Below are 19,321 nucleotides of genomic sequence, written 5' to 3' on the forward strand. Positions count from 1 at the left end.
ATTATTATTATTATTGGACCATGCTGGTCACTTATGAACATTTGAACATCTTGGCCAAATTCACACAGGACACCGAATAATCTCCACCCGGCACAGCCAGAAGAGGACTGGCCACCCCACATAGCCTGGTTCCTTCTAGGTTTCTTCCTAGGTTTTGGCCTTTCAAGGGAGTTTTTCCTAGCCACCGTGCTTCTACACCTGCATTGCTTGCTGTTTGGGGGTTTTAGGCTGGGTTTCTGTACAGCACTTTGAGATATCAGCTGATGTACGAAGGGCTATATAAATACATTTGATTTGATTTTGGGTGCCAATCATTTTGACACTTTTTTGGGGGGGGATTACTTTTTAAACAATGTGCAATTGTATTATAAAATCATATACTTTCCCAATGTTTTTGCATACAATATAACTTAGAATTTGTATTACTTCATTTTATACAGTATTTCTGTTGCTCATCTTTATCAAGGGTTCCAATACATTTGGAGGTGACTGTATTAATTCAACTGACACATTAATAATATTGTATATCAGTGTCGATAGTATAGACCAGGTTATCTCATTGGTTAATCTCTGTCTCTCTAACACGCAGCGTAGAGATTAGTGCTCTATTAGCTAGAAGGATATTTGGCAGAAATAATGGAGTCTGTGGATGGGTGTCGTTCTCCATATTTGGATGTCTTCAGCGCTTCACTCACTTGCATTCTGTGAACTATCTGCAGTGCCGCGCCGCGCCGGTGAATACTTCACCCTGGTGCAGTTTGAGTCTCTGCCCCTCCGGCCTCCTGGTGGCGGCCGCCCCCTGCCTGAGCTCTACAGGGGGCTGCCGCTCTTCAGCCTCCCCTCCCAGAGCCTGGGCTTCCTGACTGAACTGGCTTTGGGGCGAAGTAGTGGAGCAGCCTCATGGCCACTGGCAGGGGGGCACAGGGCAGCCTCACGGGTACTTGCTGGGGGGCTGAGAGGGTTTGCAGGGGGTTCAGCAGTGTTACAAGCCGCCACAGGACTGTGTTGGTGCAGGGGTGGAGGACCCCTGGGAGTCTGTGCCTCTGGAGCTGTGTCTCAGTACCCCACCGTCTAGTCCTGACACCAAGACCAGCAGGATAGTCTGAGAGGACATGAGAGGCTAGGAAGGAACCAGGGGCTTTTGCTACAGGACGGTAACTGTGGCACTTATACAGTATACTATAATCAGATACTGGACATAAGGACTTGCGGAGATGGTGGCTTGTTGAAACTGTATCTCATCATGCACTCGTAGAGCTACTCTACAAAGTTGAGAGCATGACTTGTAAATATTGTAAGTGATTCACTTTTGTGCTCCTGAAACACTACTGTCAACCCCAGCTTGGTGCTCATCCCTGAACTGTAAATGTGTGACATTGTTGTACTCAACCATTATCTTAATTTCAAAATATTATATGGTTAAAGTTTATTTTAGTTTACTAAGTGATTTGTTAAGTTGTTTAACGCCAGTGTTGGGGAGTAGTGAACTACATGTAGTTCAACTACTAATTAAACAACATTTTGTCATAGCTTGGTGGTAGTTTAACTAAATCTAAATCTCGGTAGTGTTTTCAGTAGTTTATTACTTTTTTTATTAGCTAATTTCTTGCTCAAAATATATAGTAGGCAATAATTTCCTCACTTGAAATGTGTTTAATAGGCTAAATGACACTTTCTGTTAACATCTGACTCCAGAGCGATTTGTTCTTGCAATTTTTAGTCTGACATTTCATATTTAGATAGGATCATTTTTCACGAAGTAGCTTGGCTGTAGTGAACTACTATTTCAAAATTACTTATCTAAAGCTAATTATTTATTTTATTAAAGGTAGCTATAGTGTAGCTTAACTTCTTCCAGTGTGAAGTAATTTGGTCGTTTGGTAAACTATGATTTCAGAGTAGCTTCCCACCACTGTTAAATTCTATTTTCTACATTTGTGTATTATGTTGTGGTGCATTGCTGTGACTGGGTGATTGATAATCAGTCATAGGTCTACAGTGGTTGTGACTAAATGCAGAACAACTACGGACGGGAGTAACTTTTTGTAGCAGGTTAGCAGAGCATTTTTAGCTAAGCCTAAATATTTTCTTAAACTTAACCTAATTATCCTAAACTGCTACATTAATTATCCTAACCTGCTGCATACGTTTTCCTAACCTTTAACGAACAAGTTACTTCCGGCCGTAGTTGTATACCACGTAGTCAACACCGTCTACAGTGGTTTGATTCATGTTCGTGTATTGGTTAAAATAAATGTTGAAATTGAAATTGGTCTGCTAAGTCGTCTCAAGACAAACGATAATGTCGTTCAGGATCAAGGCACGCCCTTCTTGGTACTCGGCGAGTAATGATTGGTTTAAGACTGAGGTCCCAGTGGGATTGGGCGGTATCCTGCCAGCTGCGTCTCAACCAAAAATAGGCAGAAAAAAAGCTACTAGAACCCCTGCATCAGCACCGGTCAGGAAACTACCGTAGATAATACGGTGGCTGGTCAATGAATGGCATGGTTGAACTGAACCGGTGAACCACGGTGTAATTGGATTACAGTGCTGACGACGCTCCCAGTCTATTGCCTGCAAACTGCTGGTAGGATTCAGCTCAGCATCATTCTTTAGAAGCAGAACATCTTTGTTGAAGCTAGGTGGCTAACATTAGCTATCCAGCTAGCTAAAACCCCCTTAAAAAGTGCATTAGTTATAGCAGCTAGCTAGTTAGCATAGTACATGTTCTGTCCTGCAGTGTACAGTAGGCAGCATCTCATATTACTTGCGCTGATCTGATGGGATTGAGGGTTATCGGATGTGACTGCGAACGGGACCTTGGCTAACGTTAACTAGCTAGAATGATGATGATCCTCTGGACCACAGCCTAGATGGATCAGTCAGGACAACAACGTTAGTGAGCTCCGTACCTAGCTAAGAATTTAACTAGCTATGTTTTTGCTAAGCAGCAGAAGCGATGTAAAATAATCATCATTAATTAGGCTTATCCTTAACAGGATCCAACTGGATTTGGCAATACATAGCTATGATTAGGGAGAGAGTAAGTGGCACTGCATTGTTTACTACAAAAGTATATAACTCATCCTCCTTTCTTTTCACACACTTTATTTAATCCTGCTGCCCGTCATTGTACACAGCAGTTCTCAAAGTATGATAAATGACTAGGTTGATTGAAAGACACAGTAACAAATCGTGACATAACCACTGTGATGAAGAAATATCGGACTGTGTATCAGTAGTTAGGGTCAACTACTTTGTACTGAATCTCCTCTGTCCTCCGTGGCTGAGTGGTAGGTAGTCCAAGCCATGCCGTGGTTGTGGCCCCTGCTCCCTGCCCTGGTACTCTTTTCTGTGTTGTCTGTGGTTCGAGTACAGACTGCACCATGCCAGACCTGCCGCAAGCTCACTGACAGCTTCATCAAGGTAGAAGTTGTCTCTCTTCCTTGTACTCCCTCTTTGTTAGTTTGTCGGTCATATTGTGCGTTTTTGTATCTGTTGGTATCTCTGTTTTGCTTATTACTCATGTCTCTTGAGCTATTTTACTCCTTGCTGTTCTGTTTTTGTCTTTACCTGGTGGTCTTTGTTTTTCCCAGGGACTGGATAAAACATCCAATAAGAATTTTGGGGGTGGCAACACTGCTTGGGAGGAGGAAAATCTGGCTAAATATGCTCGCAGGTACTATTGGCCCCACTATGCCTATGTCTCTAGAATCTCTACGAATAAGCAGTCTTTAGGACCTACAGTCTAACATCTGTGTTTATGCAGAGGCAAGTCCACAAGGCCTACTAATCTCTGACAAGCCTTAGCATGTAGTTGAAGGGACAATGCACCATTGTCACTATAAAGGCTTGAATTTGATTCCTCTGACCTGATTCTGTTGTCCTTCTGATTAAGCCAAGGCAGACAAGACAAGAGCTTAGTACCCTCTATGTTCTTACACAGTACAGCCTCTCATAATTGTGTGTGTGATACTTCTTGAGTGCATAATGGAGGATATAAGGGTGTAGTATTTGTTTTATCTGTGCTATGTTCGCTAGTGAAGTGTACTATATTACTCACTCTTCCCCTCCCATCCTCATTCTCAGTGAAACCAGGTTGCTGGAGATAGTGGAGGCAGCGTGTGAGAAATCAGACTTAGACTGTAACAAACTGCTGGAGCAGATAGAGGACCAAGTGGAGACATGGTGGTTCCACCGGTATGTATGCCACAGTGTGTCTGTTTGTATCTGACTGTAAATGCGTTAAATGCAGTACCAGTCAAAAGTCTGGACACACTTAATCATTCAAGGGTTTTTCTTTATTTTTACTATTCTACATTGTAGAATAATAGTGAAGACATCAACAATGGAATAACACATATGGAATCATGTAGTAACCAAAAGAGTGTTAAACAAATCCAAATATATTTTAGATTCTTCAAAGTAGCCACCCTTTACCTTGACCGCTTTGCACACTCTTGGCATTCTCTCAACCAGCTTCACCTGGAATGCTTTTCCAACATTCTTGAAGGAGTTCCAACATGTGCTGAGCACTTGTTGGCTGCTTTTCCTTCACTCTGCAGTCCAACTCCTCCCAAACAATCTCAATTGGGTTGAGGTTAGGTGATTGCAGAGGCCAGGTCATCTGATGCAGTATTATATCACTCTCCTTCTTGGTCAAATAGCCCTTACACAGCCTGGAGGTGTGTTGGGTCGTTGTCCAGTTGAAAAACAAATGATAGTCCCACTAAGCGCAAACCAGATGGGATGGCGCATCGCTGTAGAATGATTCACAGTCTCTGAACAGTACAGTTGATGTTGAGATGTGTCTGTTACTTGAACTCTGAAGCATTTATTTGGGCTGCAATCGGAGATGCAGTTAACTCTTATGAACTTATCCTCTGCTGCAGAGGATAACTCTGGGTCTTCCTTTCCTGTGGCGGTCCTCATGAGAGACAGTTTCATCATAGCGATTGATGGTTTTTGTGACTTCACTTGAAGAAACCTTTCAAAGTTCTTGAAATTTTCCGTATTGACTGACCTTCATGTCTTGCAGTAATGATGGACTGTCGTTTCTCTTTGCTTATTTGAGCTGTTCTTGCCATAATATGGACTTGATCTTTTACCAAATAGGGCTGTCTTCTGTATACCACCCCTACTTTGTCACAACACAACTGATTGTCTCTAACTCATTAAGAAGGAAAGAAATTCCACAAATTCACTTTTAACAGGGCAAACCTGTTCTTTGAAATGCATGAAGCTGGTTGAGAGAATGCCAAGAGTGCAATCTGTCATCATGGTAAACGGTGGCTACTTTGAAGAATCTCAATTTTGTTTTGTTTAACAATTTTTTTGGTTACTTCATAGTTTTTAATGTCTTCACTATTATTCTACAATATAGTAAAAATTATGAAAAACCTTTGAGTGAGTGTGTCCAAACTTTTGACTGGTACTGTGTATACACTCCCCTCCGTATGCATTTGGACAGTGAAGGAACATTTTTATTTGGCTCTATACTCCAGTTTTGTTTGTTTTTTATATAAAATGTGCCATATGAGGCACATCATTTCACCTTTTATTTGAGGGCATTTTCATATCTGTTTTTAGAAATCAAAGCACTTTATGTATCTAGTCCCCACATTTGGACAAATTCAATTACGGCGTATTAAAGTAGTTAAACGTTTAGGATTTGGTTCCATATTCCTTGCACTCAATGACTATATGAAGCTTGTTGGATGGAGTTTGTTTGTTTTGGTTGTTTCGGATTATATTTAGCCGAATAGGAACTGAATGGTGAACAATACATCTATTGTCACTTTTATTGTAAATAAGAATGTGTTTTTAAATTATATATTTTTTAAACTTCTACATTCATGTGGATGCTACCATGATTATGGATAATTATAAATTAATTATGAAAATGATGAGTGAGAAAGTTAGATGCTCAAAGACCATACCCCTTCAAAATGCTAACCTGTTATTGGTAACAGTGAGAAGTTAGATGTTTCTCACTCATCATTATTCAGGATTTTTCTTAGTCTTGGCATTATCAGGATTAGTTTAGAAGTGTTCACAAACATCTTATTTACTCACGTAGAAAGAAATTACTCCAGTTATCATTTACCATTCAGTTCCTATTGGGCAAAACAACCCATAACACAACCAAAACAAACTTGTGACCCGGGGTATATCACAAACTTGGTGTAGTCATTGCGTGCTAGGACCAAATACTAAACTTTTGACTACTTTAATACAATATAAGGGAATTTGTTCAAATACGTATGACTAAATACACAAAGTGCTATAATTTCTAAATGGTAAAACATATGTATTAAAATACCCTCAAGTAAAGGGTGACATCTAATGTCGTCTCATGAAACATTTGATCTCAAATCCAAAATGCTGGAGTATAGTCAAATTTCAGTGTCTAGATTGTAGCTTCACTGTCCAAATATCTATGGAGGAGAGTGTATACAGTGCCGTGAAAAAGTATTGCAAAGACCCAAACGGCGTTCCATACTTTCTACTTTTGAATGCAAGAGTGGGCCAAAATTCCTCCACAGCGATCTGAGAGACTGATCGACAGCTACAGGAAGCATTTGGTTGCAGTCATTGCAGCTAAAGGTGGCACAACCACTTATTGTGTGTAAGTGGGCAATTACTTTTCACACAGGAGAATTGGGTGTTGCATAACTTTGTAAATTAAATAAATAAGTATCACATTTTTTTTGTTATTTGTGAACTCCGGTTCCCTTTATCTAATATTAGGTTTTGGTTGAAGATTTGATAACATTATAAAAAATATGCAAACATGGAGAATCAAAAGGTGCAAATACTTTTTCACAGCACTGTAACTGTTCTGTGTCAATGTACATGCACACCTAAGCAGTATGTTATTTGTTTGTGTGTGCTTGTCCTTCCTCTCATCACTGATCTTGTCACTGTCTGTCTCTGTGTGCGTAGGCAGCAAGAGGCTCCAGACCTATTTGAGTGGTTGTGTATAGAAGAGCTCCCGCTTTGCTGTCCCCCGGGACATTTTGGACCAGACTGCAAAGGTACTGAACACCACACACACACACACACACACACACAGTCACTGTATTAACCGTGTGTTGTTGTTGTTGTGCTGCAGAGTGTCTGTCTGGTCCTGGAGGGGTGTGTGGTGGTCTGGGCCGCTGTGAAGGAGAGGGCACGCGTCTGGGAGATGGAGAGTGCGTGTGTGACCCGGGGTACTTCGGTCAGCTGTGTCAGAGCTGTGCAGACGGCTATTACAGAGAGAAGAGCTCCAATCACAGCACACCAGCCTGCGCAGGTAGCCAGTCAGAAACAGTTTGCCTATCTGATCATCAACCAGACAGCCTGGCTCATATATTATCAAGCAATCTCATGTAGAATGCTCACAAACCAATAATTTCTCCTCTGTGTAATGTCTTTAGCATGCTACCGCTCTTGTAAAAAGTGCTCAGGGCCAGAGAACTACAAATGTCTGGAATGCAAACCTGGGTGGCTCTTCCATGACAACAAGTGTGTTGGTGAGTATTTGGCTTTTGTGTGTGTTTGTTCAAGCGTAATGTCGTCTGTTGGTTTTCGTACTGTGCCTGTGTTTAACTCCTGCTGTGTGTGTTGTTTCCAGACACTGATGAGTGTGGCACAGAGCTGGCTCGATGTTCCTCCAACACCTATTGCCACAACACAGATGGATCGTACGAGTGCAGAGGTACTGTAGGCTCTCCCTCTACTATCTGCTAGTAACAGAGTAATGACTAATCCTGTTTGTTGTTGGTAGACCTGTGTGCTGACCCAGTTCTCTGTCCTCTCTTGTCTGTGCCAGGCTGTGACCAGGCATGTGTGGGCTGTATGGGCAGTGGTCCAGCCCGCTGTAAGAAATGTGCTCGGGGATACAAGCTCAGAGGAGCCAAATGTCTTGGTGAGGGAACCCGGCTGTGTCTCCATTTACTGTCTGTCTGTGTGGCTCCCTTTACTATATGATTCTGCTCAGGGGCGCAACGTTCACTGGGGACGGGGTGGACATGCCCCCCTACGTTCTGAAAGGACATTTTTGCCCACCCCAGTTTTATCATTGGAATGTGATACAAAACAAGCCAACGGAGTGCTTTAGGACCATACGGACGCCTCCGAGTGGTCGGGTAGGCTGTTTAGAGTGTTAATCTGACTGAATAAAACAATTATGTCCGCCCCACTTCTAAAACCAAACTTGCGTCCCTGATTCAGCCAATCAGATGAACCTTTTATTAAAGCAGTCGGACTTTCTCACCTACTTGTATTATACACTCTTGTCATGCGGGTCACTCTGTCCAGCTTTTCTTTCTCTCCCACCCAGATGTGGATGAGTGTAGTGAGAGGGCGATAGCATGTCCAGGGCTGAATGAGGCGTGTTTCAATGACGAGGGGTCCTTCCGCTGTGAATGTGCTGACGGCTTCATTCGTAGAGACAGCATCTGTGTGGAGAACCATCCGCTGAGTAAGTGACACACACATACACAAACACGTGATAGTTATGTCTGCATGACCTCCACCCCACAGCATCACAAACATATTTCTCTCTTCCTCGCGATCGCTCCATCAGGTGGTCCAGAGAAGGGTCTGTTTGATGACATGACTGATGACGAGGTCCTGGTCCTGCAGCAGATGTTCTTTGGCGTGGTCATCTGTGCCCTAGCAACGCTCGCCGCCAAGGGCGACATGGTCTTTACCGCCATCTTCATCGGGGGCGTGGCCGCCATGGCTGGATACTGGCTGTCAGAGAAGGGCGACCGCATGCTGGACGGCTTCCTAAAGGGACGCTAGCCTACCAGGAGCTAGGGATACAGGACAGAGGAAGGAACTCTTGAATGCAAACCAATGAGGGCGACAAAGACTGAGGGGTGACGGCTACAGGAATGCTAGCCAATCAGGGATGTACTATACTACTTTGGGGGTGTTGGCTTGGGATGATTGTGGGTCTTCTGGATTGTGAACCTTTGAGATAAGAGACCTTGGAGCTTAGTGAAATTAGAGAGCTCAATGGAGGAAGGAATATAGAAGACCGGGTACTACTTGATCCAAGAACACTGAAAAGACACTGGACTGTCTTTCTGCACTGATATGGGAGACCAAAACCCAAGCCTCTTGCCTCAACTCATGGAATCCGAAAAAAACATTTCCACTGAATTTCAGCCGTGACCCAAAAGGACCAGCTGACATTATTATCTCGTTAACACAGGTGTTGACGAGGACAAGGCTGGAGATCACTCTGTCATGATGAAAAGGGAGGGAGTGCAGGTCGGATAAGACCACTACTGATTGTTACCAAGTTATTATGCATTTGTATCTTCTACTGAGCAAAATATTGCTCTAAAATGATGTCTGTCCATTTCCACACATCCCAACCCCAAACTTCTTAGCTACCCCTCTTACCTCATCAGTATTCTACTGTTCATCATTTCACCTTATACTGAGGAACAGCGGTGCTTCCCTGGTAATGGAAGGTGATATGGGATGGTCAGTGGGGTGTTGAAGCCCTAAAGACTGCTGCTATAGTGGACATGGGACATGTGTAGGAAAGGACAGATGCTTCCTGTTGCACCAGTGAAATTATGTCCAATGTTATAACACTATTTATAATCGCGTCCCTATTATGACTGTGTTTTTGCACAAACTTATTCTTACTGTATGAATGCATGAGAAAGGCGATACTGTATGTATTTATTATCCTGATAGGCATGAAAGACTGAACTTTATAGAGCTGCTTGTTTCCCCCTTAAACTGTTCAACCAGGATACAAGGATCATCACTTCTGTGTCACCACCCCAAACCCTAGTGCCTGAGCAGTGTGCATGAGAAAGCAAGAGAGTAAAAGGCAGCAGTCCTAGTGAAGATGTCACCCATTGTATTGTTTTGCAATAATTCATTTCTGATCATTTTTTTGCAAAAACCTTAGATGTTTATTCTGTATCTGTTTGATATGTGTGTGATCAGCACCAGGCAAAATGGGGTACTGTACAGTCGTGGCCAAAAGTTGAGAATGACACACACATTAATTTTCACAAAGTCTGCGGCCTCAGTTTGTATGATGGCACTTTGCATATACTCCAGAATATTATGAAGAGTGATCAGATGAATTGTAATTAATTGCAAAGTCCCTCTTTGCCATGCAAATGAACTGAATCCCCAAAAAACATTTCCACTAAAATTCAGCCGTGACCCAAAAGGACCAGTTGACATTATTCTCTCGTTAACACAGGTGTGAGTGTTGACGAGGACAAGGCTGGAGATCACTCTGTCATGATGGAGTTCGAATAACAGACCGGAAGCTTCAAAAGGAGGGTGGTGCTTGGAATCATTGTTCTTCCTCTGTCAACCATGGTTACCTGCAAGGAAACACATTCCGTCATCATTGCTTTGCACAAAACGGGATTCACGGGCAAGGATATTGCTGCCAGTAAGATTGCACCTAAATCGACCATTTATCAGATCATCAAGAACTTCCAAGGAGAGCGGTTCAGTTGTTGTGAAGAAGGCTTCAGGACGCCCAAGAAAGTCCAGCAAGCACCAGGACCGTCTCCTAAAGTTGATTCAGCTGCGGGATCGGGGCACCACCAGTACAGAGCGTGCTCAGGAATGGCAGCAGGCAGGTGTGAGTGCATCTGCACGCAGTGAGGCAAAGACTTTTGGAGGATGGCCTGGTGTCAAGGGCAGCAAAGAAACCACTTCTCTCCAGGAAAAACATCAGGGACAGACTGATATTCTGCAAAAGATACCGGGATTGGACTGCTGAGGACTGGGGTAAAGTAATTTTCTCTGATGAATCCCCTTTCCGATTGTTTGGGGCATCCGGGAAAAAAGCTTGTCCAAAGAAGACAAGGTGAGCGCTTACCATCAGTCCTGTGTCATGCCAACAGTAAAGCATCCTGAGACCATTCATGTGTGGGGTTGCTTCTCAGCCAAGGAAGTGGGCTCACTCACAATTTTGCCTAAGAACACAGTTATGGATAAAGAATGGTACCAACTTCTCCCAACCATCCAGGAACAGTTTGGTGACGAACAATGCCTTTTCCAGCATGATGGAGCACCTTGACATAAGGCAAAAATGATAACTAAGTGGCTCGGGGAACAAAGCATTGATATTTTGGGTGCATGGCCAGGAAACTCCCCATACCTTAATCCCATTGAGAACTTGTGGTCAATCCTCAAGAGGTGGGTGGACAAACAAAAACCCACAAATTTTGACAAACTCCCAGCATTGATTATGCAAGAATGGGCTGTCATCAGTCAGGATGTGGCCCAGAAGTTAATTGACAGCATGCCAGGGTGGATTGCAGAGGTCTTGAAAAGAAGGGTCAACACTTTAAATATTGACTGCATCAACTTCATGTAATTGTCAATAAAAGCCTTTAACACTTGTGAAATGCTTGTAATTGTACTTCAGTATTCCCTAGTAACATCTGACAAAAATATATAGACACTGAACCAGCAAAGTTTGTGGAAATTAATTTGTCTCATTCTCCAAACTTTTTGCCACGACTGTACAAAGCACAAGTGTATTTTATCAGAACTGTGTCAAGATGTGCATCCACTCAATCCCAACACGTTGTTCCACCCTCATCCTGAGTATCTACTAAAGCTAGTGCGCTTAGAATAAAACATTTATTCAAATTATATTTTTTCATTTTCAATAATCCTTTATTTATTGTTAATCATGTCCTTAGGTTCCATAACCAGTATGTGTGTATGTTAGGCCTAAGATTCCCAGCTGCACTTACTTGCATTATGACCATTATTTAAAAACATTTTTTCCCCCCAGAGTGCTATTTTCTTTACAATATCCTTTCACCATTTTTATTTGACATGTTGAAATGAACTAAAAGCAATTTAATTTGAACTACTGCTGCTCATTGCTGAAGACCTTACTAAAACACTGCTGTTGCATGTTGGCGATAGATGAAAGCCATTCAAGGAAACAGACCGCTGCGCCACTCAGGAGCTACTATCTAAGACACTGCATCTAGAAGTGTCACTACAGACCCTGGTTCGATTCCAGCCAGTATCACAACTGGCCGTGATTGGGAGTCCCATAGGGCGGCACACAATTGGCCCAGCGTCGTTTAGGGTTTGGCTGGGGTAGGCCGTCATTGTAAATAAGAATTTGTTTAACTGACTTGCCTAATTAAATAACCCTAAAAATAGTGAAGTCCCCTATAAAGCTAGCTATGGAAAAAGAGAAAATGTGTGAACAGAGGTGTGTGCTTCTATTTCAGTGTGCCGCTCCAATTAATGGGGTTGTGGCGTAGCAGTTCTCTCTCCATCAGGGCCTCCTGAGAGCGAATCAGTGCCCTGTCCATCCAGCTCTGCTCCATCAGCTACACCACACACACAAAAGAGAAGAGTATGAGTAAAAAAAATATCACATTAGGACGAAGTCAGTGGAGACTGCTGAGGGGAGGACAGCACGTAATAATGGCCGGAACAGAGCAAATGAAATGCCATCAAACACATGGAAACCATGTGTTCGATACCATTCTGCTCCAGCCATTAGTACGTAGTGTGTGTGTGTTACAGTGTTCCCCAACTGGCGGCCCGTGGGTTGTTTTATTTGGCCCCCCAAGTTGTCTGGAAAAAAATATATATATATTGATAAACTTTTTAAAAACGTTTTATTGTTGGACAGAGACTGTAAAAACACCAGGAAATCAGCTCCAAGTGATTTTAATTTAAGAAATCTGTATTCCACACATAAGACACATGTGGATCGTATACAAATATAAGCAAGGTTTAAAATAATTGTTTTAGTCAAACATCTGTTTAGGCTTCTTGCGGTCAATATGCAGTCTACAAATTATTTGTAATTATGTTTATATTTTACATTTTAGTTGACACTTATCCAGAGCGACTTACATGAGCAATTAGGATTAAGTGCCTTGCTCAAGGGCACATTTACAGATTTTTCACCTAGTCGGCTCTGGGATTCAAACCAGTGACCTTTGAATTACTGGCCCAACACTCTTAACCGCTAGGCTACCTGCTGACCCTGCCTGTTCCGGCCCCCTGACCATCCGCTAGTTGATGATCCCTGGTGTATTACCTTCTTGTTCTCATCTCTGTAGTGGCTCATCGCTCTGCTGTGCTGGATCCTCTGCTGTTTCTCACTGGACAGAGCCAAGCGATCCACTTCCTGTAAAAACTCAGCCTCCTCTGCCTTACTGGTCAACTTCAGCATCAGCCCCGCCCTCTTCTCCTCCATCTGCCTCTTCAGCTGCTGACGTACCTCCGATCTGGAAAATCGAGAGATTTATAAACAATATGAAGGAATCCAGAATCCCACCTAGATATGGGAGGGAAATGAATCATTCAGACGAGGATGCTTTTACCTGTACTCCTCTCTTTCAGTGCAGGATCCGTAGAATGGCTTCCGCCACACCTGGTGATACCTAACAAAGCCCCAGAGAAAAAAGATTCATTGGCAGAAATGTGACATTCATATTATCGGTAATTTGTAGTTTTCTCCAAAGTGTCAGAAAATGCAGAAACAGACTGGCATCAGGGTTTATGTTTTACTACTGGAGTCACCTATTGTGCTCCTTTCTCTGCATAACCAGTGCCCTCTGGTGGTTGTGGTGATGCACAGCAGGGGTCTCCAGGCTGACGGTCCGTCTATGAGCCAGAGGATGGAGGGGGTCCAGTCTGGGGACAGACTGCCGACCAGATAGGAAGTTCACACGGCAGGCCAAAATATTTATAACACTTGAATTTGCTTTATCTTAGAGTCAATGCACACCTGGCTGACTGGCAGTGCTGCAGAGGCAGGTGAGATGATGATGGGCAATGTCAGGGGAGTGACCATAAGGTAGCGACTTTGGCGGACAGGTATGGATCGAGGAATAGACAGAGTTGTGGAATTCAAGCAAACAGCAGCTGTGGTAATGAAAAGAACAATAAAACACTGAACGGTTTAAATAATCAAACATGCAGTTCAAACTGATAAAAAAACATTCATTAAAAACAATTTAAAACGTCAAAGCTGTTTTCAAAGTTTTCTTACGAAGTTTCATTCCATAGACAGGGCTGTGCCTTGTGTTTCCCCAGCAGTGGAGTCCGGTCCTTGTGCATTGAAAAACTTCTAAAGGCTCTGTCTTAACTTTTACACTAAGCTCTCTTCTTACTACTGACACTGTCAAAACAGTAAAGCTATTTTTCATAACAGTTAAGTTGAATTAATTACATGCAAACTACTTCCTTTTCAAATATTTACTTTAATGATTATGAAGACTTGGATTCAAATAGAAATAGTACAAACAAATGCACTCACTTGGGTGTTTTGCGGTGGCAACGGTTGCCCTGGGAATCAGGTTACTCGTGTGCAGACAGAGAATAAAGCTGGAGCCTAGCGTAGCTAAATGCACTGGTGCTCTCCTAAAGAAATGTATTAGCATGTGAAATAGGGCTGGGCGAGCTATTGTCAGAGCATGGCTACACAGCTAGACAGATGGAGACGATTCAATACACGCAAAAAGGAACACCAATCTCCACTAGACAAAAGGGACACAGTTTATCTGTTGCTTTTCCAGAGGCACAACATCAAAGTCCAATTCAATGTAAATTAGTCATTAGGCTTTTAAAACATGATAAAACAATTTCTTTAATAGAATCATGTTGAGTAACAATTGTTGTCCAAGAGAGATACCGATATGTCAGGTTATAAGCCTAATGATTTAAGAACTAGAACATTCTTCCACTGATAAAACAGGTTGTGACATCGCAGTTCCTCATGGTTCAGATTCCCAACCTCTCATGGTTCTCCCACAGCCAAGCATGGTACTTGTTTAGCATGTGGTCCTGGGGTTCAACCTATGTAAATACACACACACAAGGGCAATATCTCTAGTTGACTATATCTGGATCTATTATTTAAATGTTGGTGTAACAACAGTTGTCATCTTTGCTAAAGGAAAAATACACTATAAACTGTATGTAACAACCTACTATGGGGTCTGTGACTCACTCACCTGTCTCCACTCCTCTACACAGAAGATCCTGTAGGAGTCATTTCCATACTTCCCAATCCCATGCAGCTCTATAGGGTAGCGCCACTGCTTGGTCAGGTATTCATCTGCATAAGAGATTTGAGGTCGACCGATTATGATTTTTCAATGCCGATACCGATTATTGGAGGACCAAAAAAGCCAATATCGATTAATCGGCCGATTATTTTTTTTTTATTTGTAACAATGACAATTACAACAATACTGAATTAACACTTATTTTAACTTAATATAATACATCAATAAAATCATTTTAGCCTCAAGTAGATAATGAAACATGTTCAATTTGATTTAAATAATGCAAAAACAAAGTGTTGGAGAAGAACGTAAAAGTGCAATATGTGCTAAGAAAGCTAACGTTTCAGTTCCTTGCTCAGAACATGAGAACAACTGAAAGCTGGTGGTTCCTTTTAACATGAGTCTTCAATATTCCCAGGTAAGAAGTTTTAGGTTGTAGTTATTATAGGACTATTTCCCTCTATACCATTTATATTTCATTAACCTTTGACTATTGGATGTTCTTATAGGCACTTTATTATTGCCAGTGTAACAGTATAGCCTCCTTCCCTCTCCTCGCTCCTCCCTGGGCTCGAACCAGCAACACAACGACAACAGCCACCACATCGAAGCAGCGTTACCCCTGCAGAGCAAGGGAAACAACCACCCCAAGGCTCAGAGCGAGTGAAGTTTGAAACGCTATTAGCGCGCGCTAACTAGCCAGCCATTTCACTTCGGTCACACCAGCCTCATCTCGGGAGTTGATAGGTTTGAAGTCATAAACAGCGCAATGCTTGACGCACAAGAAGAGCTGCTGGCAAAATGCACGAAAGTGCTGTTTGAATGAATGTTTACGCGCCTGCTTCTGCCTACCACCGCTCAGTCAGATACTTAGATTTAGATTTGTATGCTCAGTCAGATTATATGCAACACAGGACACGCTAGATAATATCTAGTAATATCATCAACCATGTGTAGTTAACTAGTGATTATGATTGATTGTTTTTTTATAAGATAAGTTTAATGCTAGCTAACAACTTACCTTAGCATACTGCATTTGCGTAACAGGCAGTCAGTCTCCTTGTGGAGTGCAACGAGAGAGAGGCAGGTCGTTATTGCGTTGGACTAGTTAACTGTAAGGTTGCGAGATTGAATCCCCTGAGCTGACAAGGTGAAAATCTGTCTTTCTGCCCCTGAACGGGGCAGTTAACCCACTGTTCCTAGGCCGTCATTGAAAATAAGAATGCCTAGTTAAATAAAGGTGTAAAAAAAATATATATATATTTTTTTATTATAATTTTTTTAATAGGCCAAATCGGTGTCCAAAAATACCGATTTCCGATTGTTATGAAAACTTGAAATGGGCCCTAATTAATCGGCCCTTCCGACTAATCGGTCGACCTCTATAAGAGATGCATAACATCCCCATTATTTCTCAGGTGCTGGCAAAAACAAACACACCTCTAACACTTGGAGGATAGGACAACCCAGTCGTCCTCCTCGATTCAGCTAAAACTAAAATCTCACTTTCTAGGAGGGAAATCAGTGGATCATCTCTTGGATCCACAGGTGGAGATGGGAACAGTGACTCACCAGAGAACCTGATGATGATTTTGGCTCGCAGTTCATACAGGCCCAAAGATCTCAGCAGCACAGACAGGGGCTTCCACTCTGCCCCCCTGGTCTCCTCCGCTGATGGGTAAAGCTTAAAGAACTGCCACAACACCGGGATGGCCATTTTACCTGAAAAGGAACACAGAACAGAGACTGTGTGAGATAATTCCAATGTTGTTATTGTAGATGTGTGTTTGAGCCTTGCATGTGTGTTTGTGTGTCTCACCGCTGGTTTTGTTGAGGAACACCGTGGCTACCAGGAGTTTCCAAGGGTCGTGGAAAAGGGTCTCCTGCACCAGGTGGAAGGGAGAGCGAGGAGGGGTCCACTTCCTTAAGGCTTTCCTCCTGGGGGGGCTTAGACCTGTGTGTGGACATAAGGGGTTTCGGACATAAATAAACCATTTTTTATTTGACTTACATTTTTCTCCAAGAATGGCAAGTTCTGTTAAGTTCTACCATTTATGAAATTATTACCATCTCTCATTGACTTCCGGCTGAAATAAGGACTGGTCTTCCGTTTCTCTCCTAACAGTTCTGGGCAGAACAGGAACAACAGGCACCACTACACACATTAAACATGTTATTCTCTTGGGTCAGTACACTGAAACCATGGAGGTTCTCTATCTAGGCATCACAGTCAATGCACATTATGCATCATAACTCAGATAGCACAATGCACAGTAGAGAAAATTGATACATACTGCTCTGGGAATCTTTCAGTGGTGTACAGCGCTCTCCAGTGGTCTGGGGAGATGGCAGCTCTTTGTCATGCACCTCTGCCTCTATATTCTCCACTCCCTCAGTCTCCCCCACTCCCACACCCTCAGACTCAGCCTCCCCCTCGCTCTCAGAAGCAGACTGCACCCTAAGGACTGGGACAAGTAACAGTGACACAGGAAGCTGTTCTTCTCGACCAATGAGAGCATCTTGAGGATCAGTGGGCGGGGCCAGCCTGAGCAGCTTTTCTCTCAGCAGCCCCGGCCTCCTCTGGGGGCTCTTCTCCAGTATGACATCGTCAACTACCGCCACGACCTTCAGACGCCTCTCAGTCTCATCATCCTCACCCCTTCTCACAGAGGCTTGTATGTGTGTCTCTTTGATGTCTTCATTTGTGTCTGATGGTTGGCCCGTTTCTGTGCCTCTCCCAGCTGCCGGTCTGTGATTCCCCCTTGCCAGGTGAGGCATGTCAGGCCTCAGATGAGTTATTATCGTTCTCTTGTCTCTGGGTCTGGTCCTCTGCTTGCAGGATTTTGCGGAATTGGCTATTTTTGTGTTATTTGGAGGCAGGCTTAATATTCTACCCTCTTCCATATTCTCCTCTGTGTTCTGCCGGTCTTCATTGATATTGGCCTCTGAGGTATGACGTGTGTGTTTCTGATTAACTTTCCTCTGTCTCTCCTGGCTTGGCAGCGGAGTCACAGCTACACTGCCACTCTTGGCTTTGGTGAAGTCAAAGTCATCTATCTGTAGATCCCCTCCTGCATCTCTGAGAAGGAAAGCTTGAAGAGACGCCCTGGACCGGAACCTCTGTCCCTGGGGACTAGAATCATTGATCATAGGATATCTGCAATGCACTTAGCCCCTGGCCCTGACAGTAAGATACACACACTTCAGGGATATTTTACATGCAATGAGAGAATGGAGAGTAACTAGTGAAGAAGCAAAAATCAGAATCACCTTGTTATATAGATGTCCATTTTGCCTGCAGTCTTCCCACTTTTCCTCCGTCTCACTACTCTCACCCAGCCCGGCGGCATACTAGAAGGCGGGCACGAATCCTCATCTTCCTGTCTGGTCCGCTGTCTCTTGACTGCATTCGGATCAGCCTCTTTGGTAACTCTCATATCTGAACCTGGAACAGCCATAGTGTCTGTGTCAGAGTTAGGATTCAAATGTGTGTCAGTGACGGGGTTCTCTGTGTTGAGGTCATTGTTTTTGAGCCTGGTTGTGACAGTGTTGTTGTCCGTAGGGGAAGCACAGGTTGTATCAACAGTAGGCTCAGTTTTAGCCTGATACATATGATAATCCAGTGATAGTATATTGTCCACACTCGGGAGTGTTGAGGATGTCTGTCTCAGACAGGTGTCACAAGCTGGGTTTCATGAGGCTGAGATCCTGCTCCGGTCCTCTTATCTGCTAACATCTTCTTAAGACATCTGGAGCTCTATACCTTGCTGCCACAAACAAAAAGATGGATCAGAATAGTCAACTCACACTGTCTATCAAATCATATTTTAATTATATTTTATTTTATATGGAAGAGCATGGTTTGGACAAATAGGTGACTATTAGCTAGCTAAGTAGCTCAACAGTTGCAGATTGGTTGACCTTCTTGATAGTCGATTCAACTGTGCTTCTTTACATACCTCGTGATCACATGCTGTTCTGGATGAATGGTTCATATCTATTGGTATATTATTTGAAGATCGAGTTGAATAAAACTGTCGGAGACATAACATCTTTGGATAAATTGTATTGTGCGCTGGGCTGTGAAGTGTGTGAACGAGCTTGTGAGCGATTCCGCTTGACTCACACATGACATGCGCAGAACGCAGCACAAGAGACAGGACAGGAAACAGAAAACGGAGTCTGCGCACAAGCGATCCTGTAAACAGTCCTCCACGACAGCAACCTGTTGGACAGCAACATGTAGAACATAAACTGCGCAAACGGAGAGGAAATCGGAGAAA

At 43.1% G+C, this 19,321-nt stretch overlaps 2 protein-coding genes across 3 annotated transcripts; one reads left to right on the forward strand and one right to left on the reverse strand.

Moving 5' to 3' along the window:
* Nucleotides 1–2,418: 2,418 nt before the first annotated feature.
* Nucleotides 2,419–9,011, forward strand: LOC139416230 (protein disulfide isomerase CRELD1-like). 2 transcript variants are annotated; one of them, XM_071164650.1, is made up of 11 exons: nucleotides 2,419–2,587; nucleotides 3,298–3,426; nucleotides 3,597–3,679; nucleotides 4,090–4,200; nucleotides 6,946–7,037; nucleotides 7,115–7,294; nucleotides 7,419–7,514; nucleotides 7,616–7,699; nucleotides 7,814–7,909; nucleotides 8,324–8,464; nucleotides 8,570–9,011. In XM_071164650.1, exons 2-11 carry the CDS (start codon nucleotides 3,310–3,312, stop codon nucleotides 8,788–8,790), a joined length of 1,221 nt encoding a protein of 406 aa, XP_071020751.1. In that variant the 5' UTR covers nucleotides 2,419–2,587; nucleotides 3,298–3,309; the 3' UTR covers nucleotides 8,791–9,011. The 2 variants fall into 2 exon arrangements, with proteins under 2 accessions (XP_071020751.1, XP_071020752.1); XM_071164651.1 differs by having other exon boundaries at nucleotides 2,497–2,587; nucleotides 3,302–3,426.
* Nucleotides 9,012–11,460: 2,449 nt separating this feature from the next.
* On the reverse strand, nucleotides 11,461–19,164 carry LOC139416229 (methyl-CpG binding domain protein 4). Its single transcript, XM_071164649.1, has 15 exons — nucleotides 18,998–19,164; nucleotides 18,309–18,805; nucleotides 17,333–18,171; nucleotides 17,106–17,165; nucleotides 16,858–16,992; nucleotides 16,611–16,760; nucleotides 14,985–15,088; nucleotides 14,765–14,826; nucleotides 14,288–14,391; nucleotides 14,021–14,149; nucleotides 13,757–13,893; nucleotides 13,549–13,673; nucleotides 13,350–13,409; nucleotides 13,064–13,253; nucleotides 11,461–12,341 (listed from the first exon to the last, which is right to left on the reverse strand). Exons 2-15 carry the CDS (start codon nucleotides 18,647–18,649, stop codon nucleotides 12,231–12,233), a joined length of 2,547 nt encoding a protein of 848 aa, XP_071020750.1. The 5' UTR covers nucleotides 18,650–18,805; nucleotides 18,998–19,164; the 3' UTR covers nucleotides 11,461–12,230.
* Nucleotides 19,165–19,321: the final 157 nt, after the last annotated feature.

Source organism: Oncorhynchus clarkii, chromosome 9 (assembly GCF_045791955.1).
Source record: "Oncorhynchus clarkii lewisi isolate Uvic-CL-2024 chromosome 9, UVic_Ocla_1.0, whole genome shotgun sequence".
NCBI classification, from domain to species: domain Eukaryota; kingdom Metazoa; phylum Chordata; class Actinopteri; order Salmoniformes; family Salmonidae; genus Oncorhynchus; species Oncorhynchus clarkii.

Excerpts from the sequence above, each read along its gene's own strand:
- LOC139416230 (XM_071164650.1), top strand. The coding sequence starts at position 3,310 with ATGCCGTGGTTGTGGCCCCTGCTCCCTGCCCTGGTACTCTTTTCTGTG. Across the intron at positions 4,201-6,945 it reads GAGACATGGTGGTTCCACCG|GCAGCAAGAGGCTCCAGACC; the intron begins GTATGTATGCCA and ends CTGTGTGCGTAG. Across the intron at positions 7,515-7,615 it reads CCATGACAACAAGTGTGTTG|ACACTGATGAGTGTGGCACA; the intron begins GTGAGTATTTGG and ends TGTTGTTTCCAG.
- LOC139416229 (XM_071164649.1), bottom strand. The coding sequence starts at position 18,649 with ATGTATCAGGCTAAAACTGAGCCTACTGTTGATACAACCTGTGCTTCC. Across the intron at positions 13,674-13,756 it reads CAGCACTGCCAGTCAGCCAG|TCTGTCCCCAGACTGGACCC; the intron begins GTGTGCATTGAC and ends TCTGGTCGGCAG. Across the intron at positions 13,410-13,548 it reads CAGAGAAAGGAGCACAATAG|GTATCACCAGGTGTGGCGGA; the intron begins GTGACTCCAGTA and ends GGGCTTTGTTAG.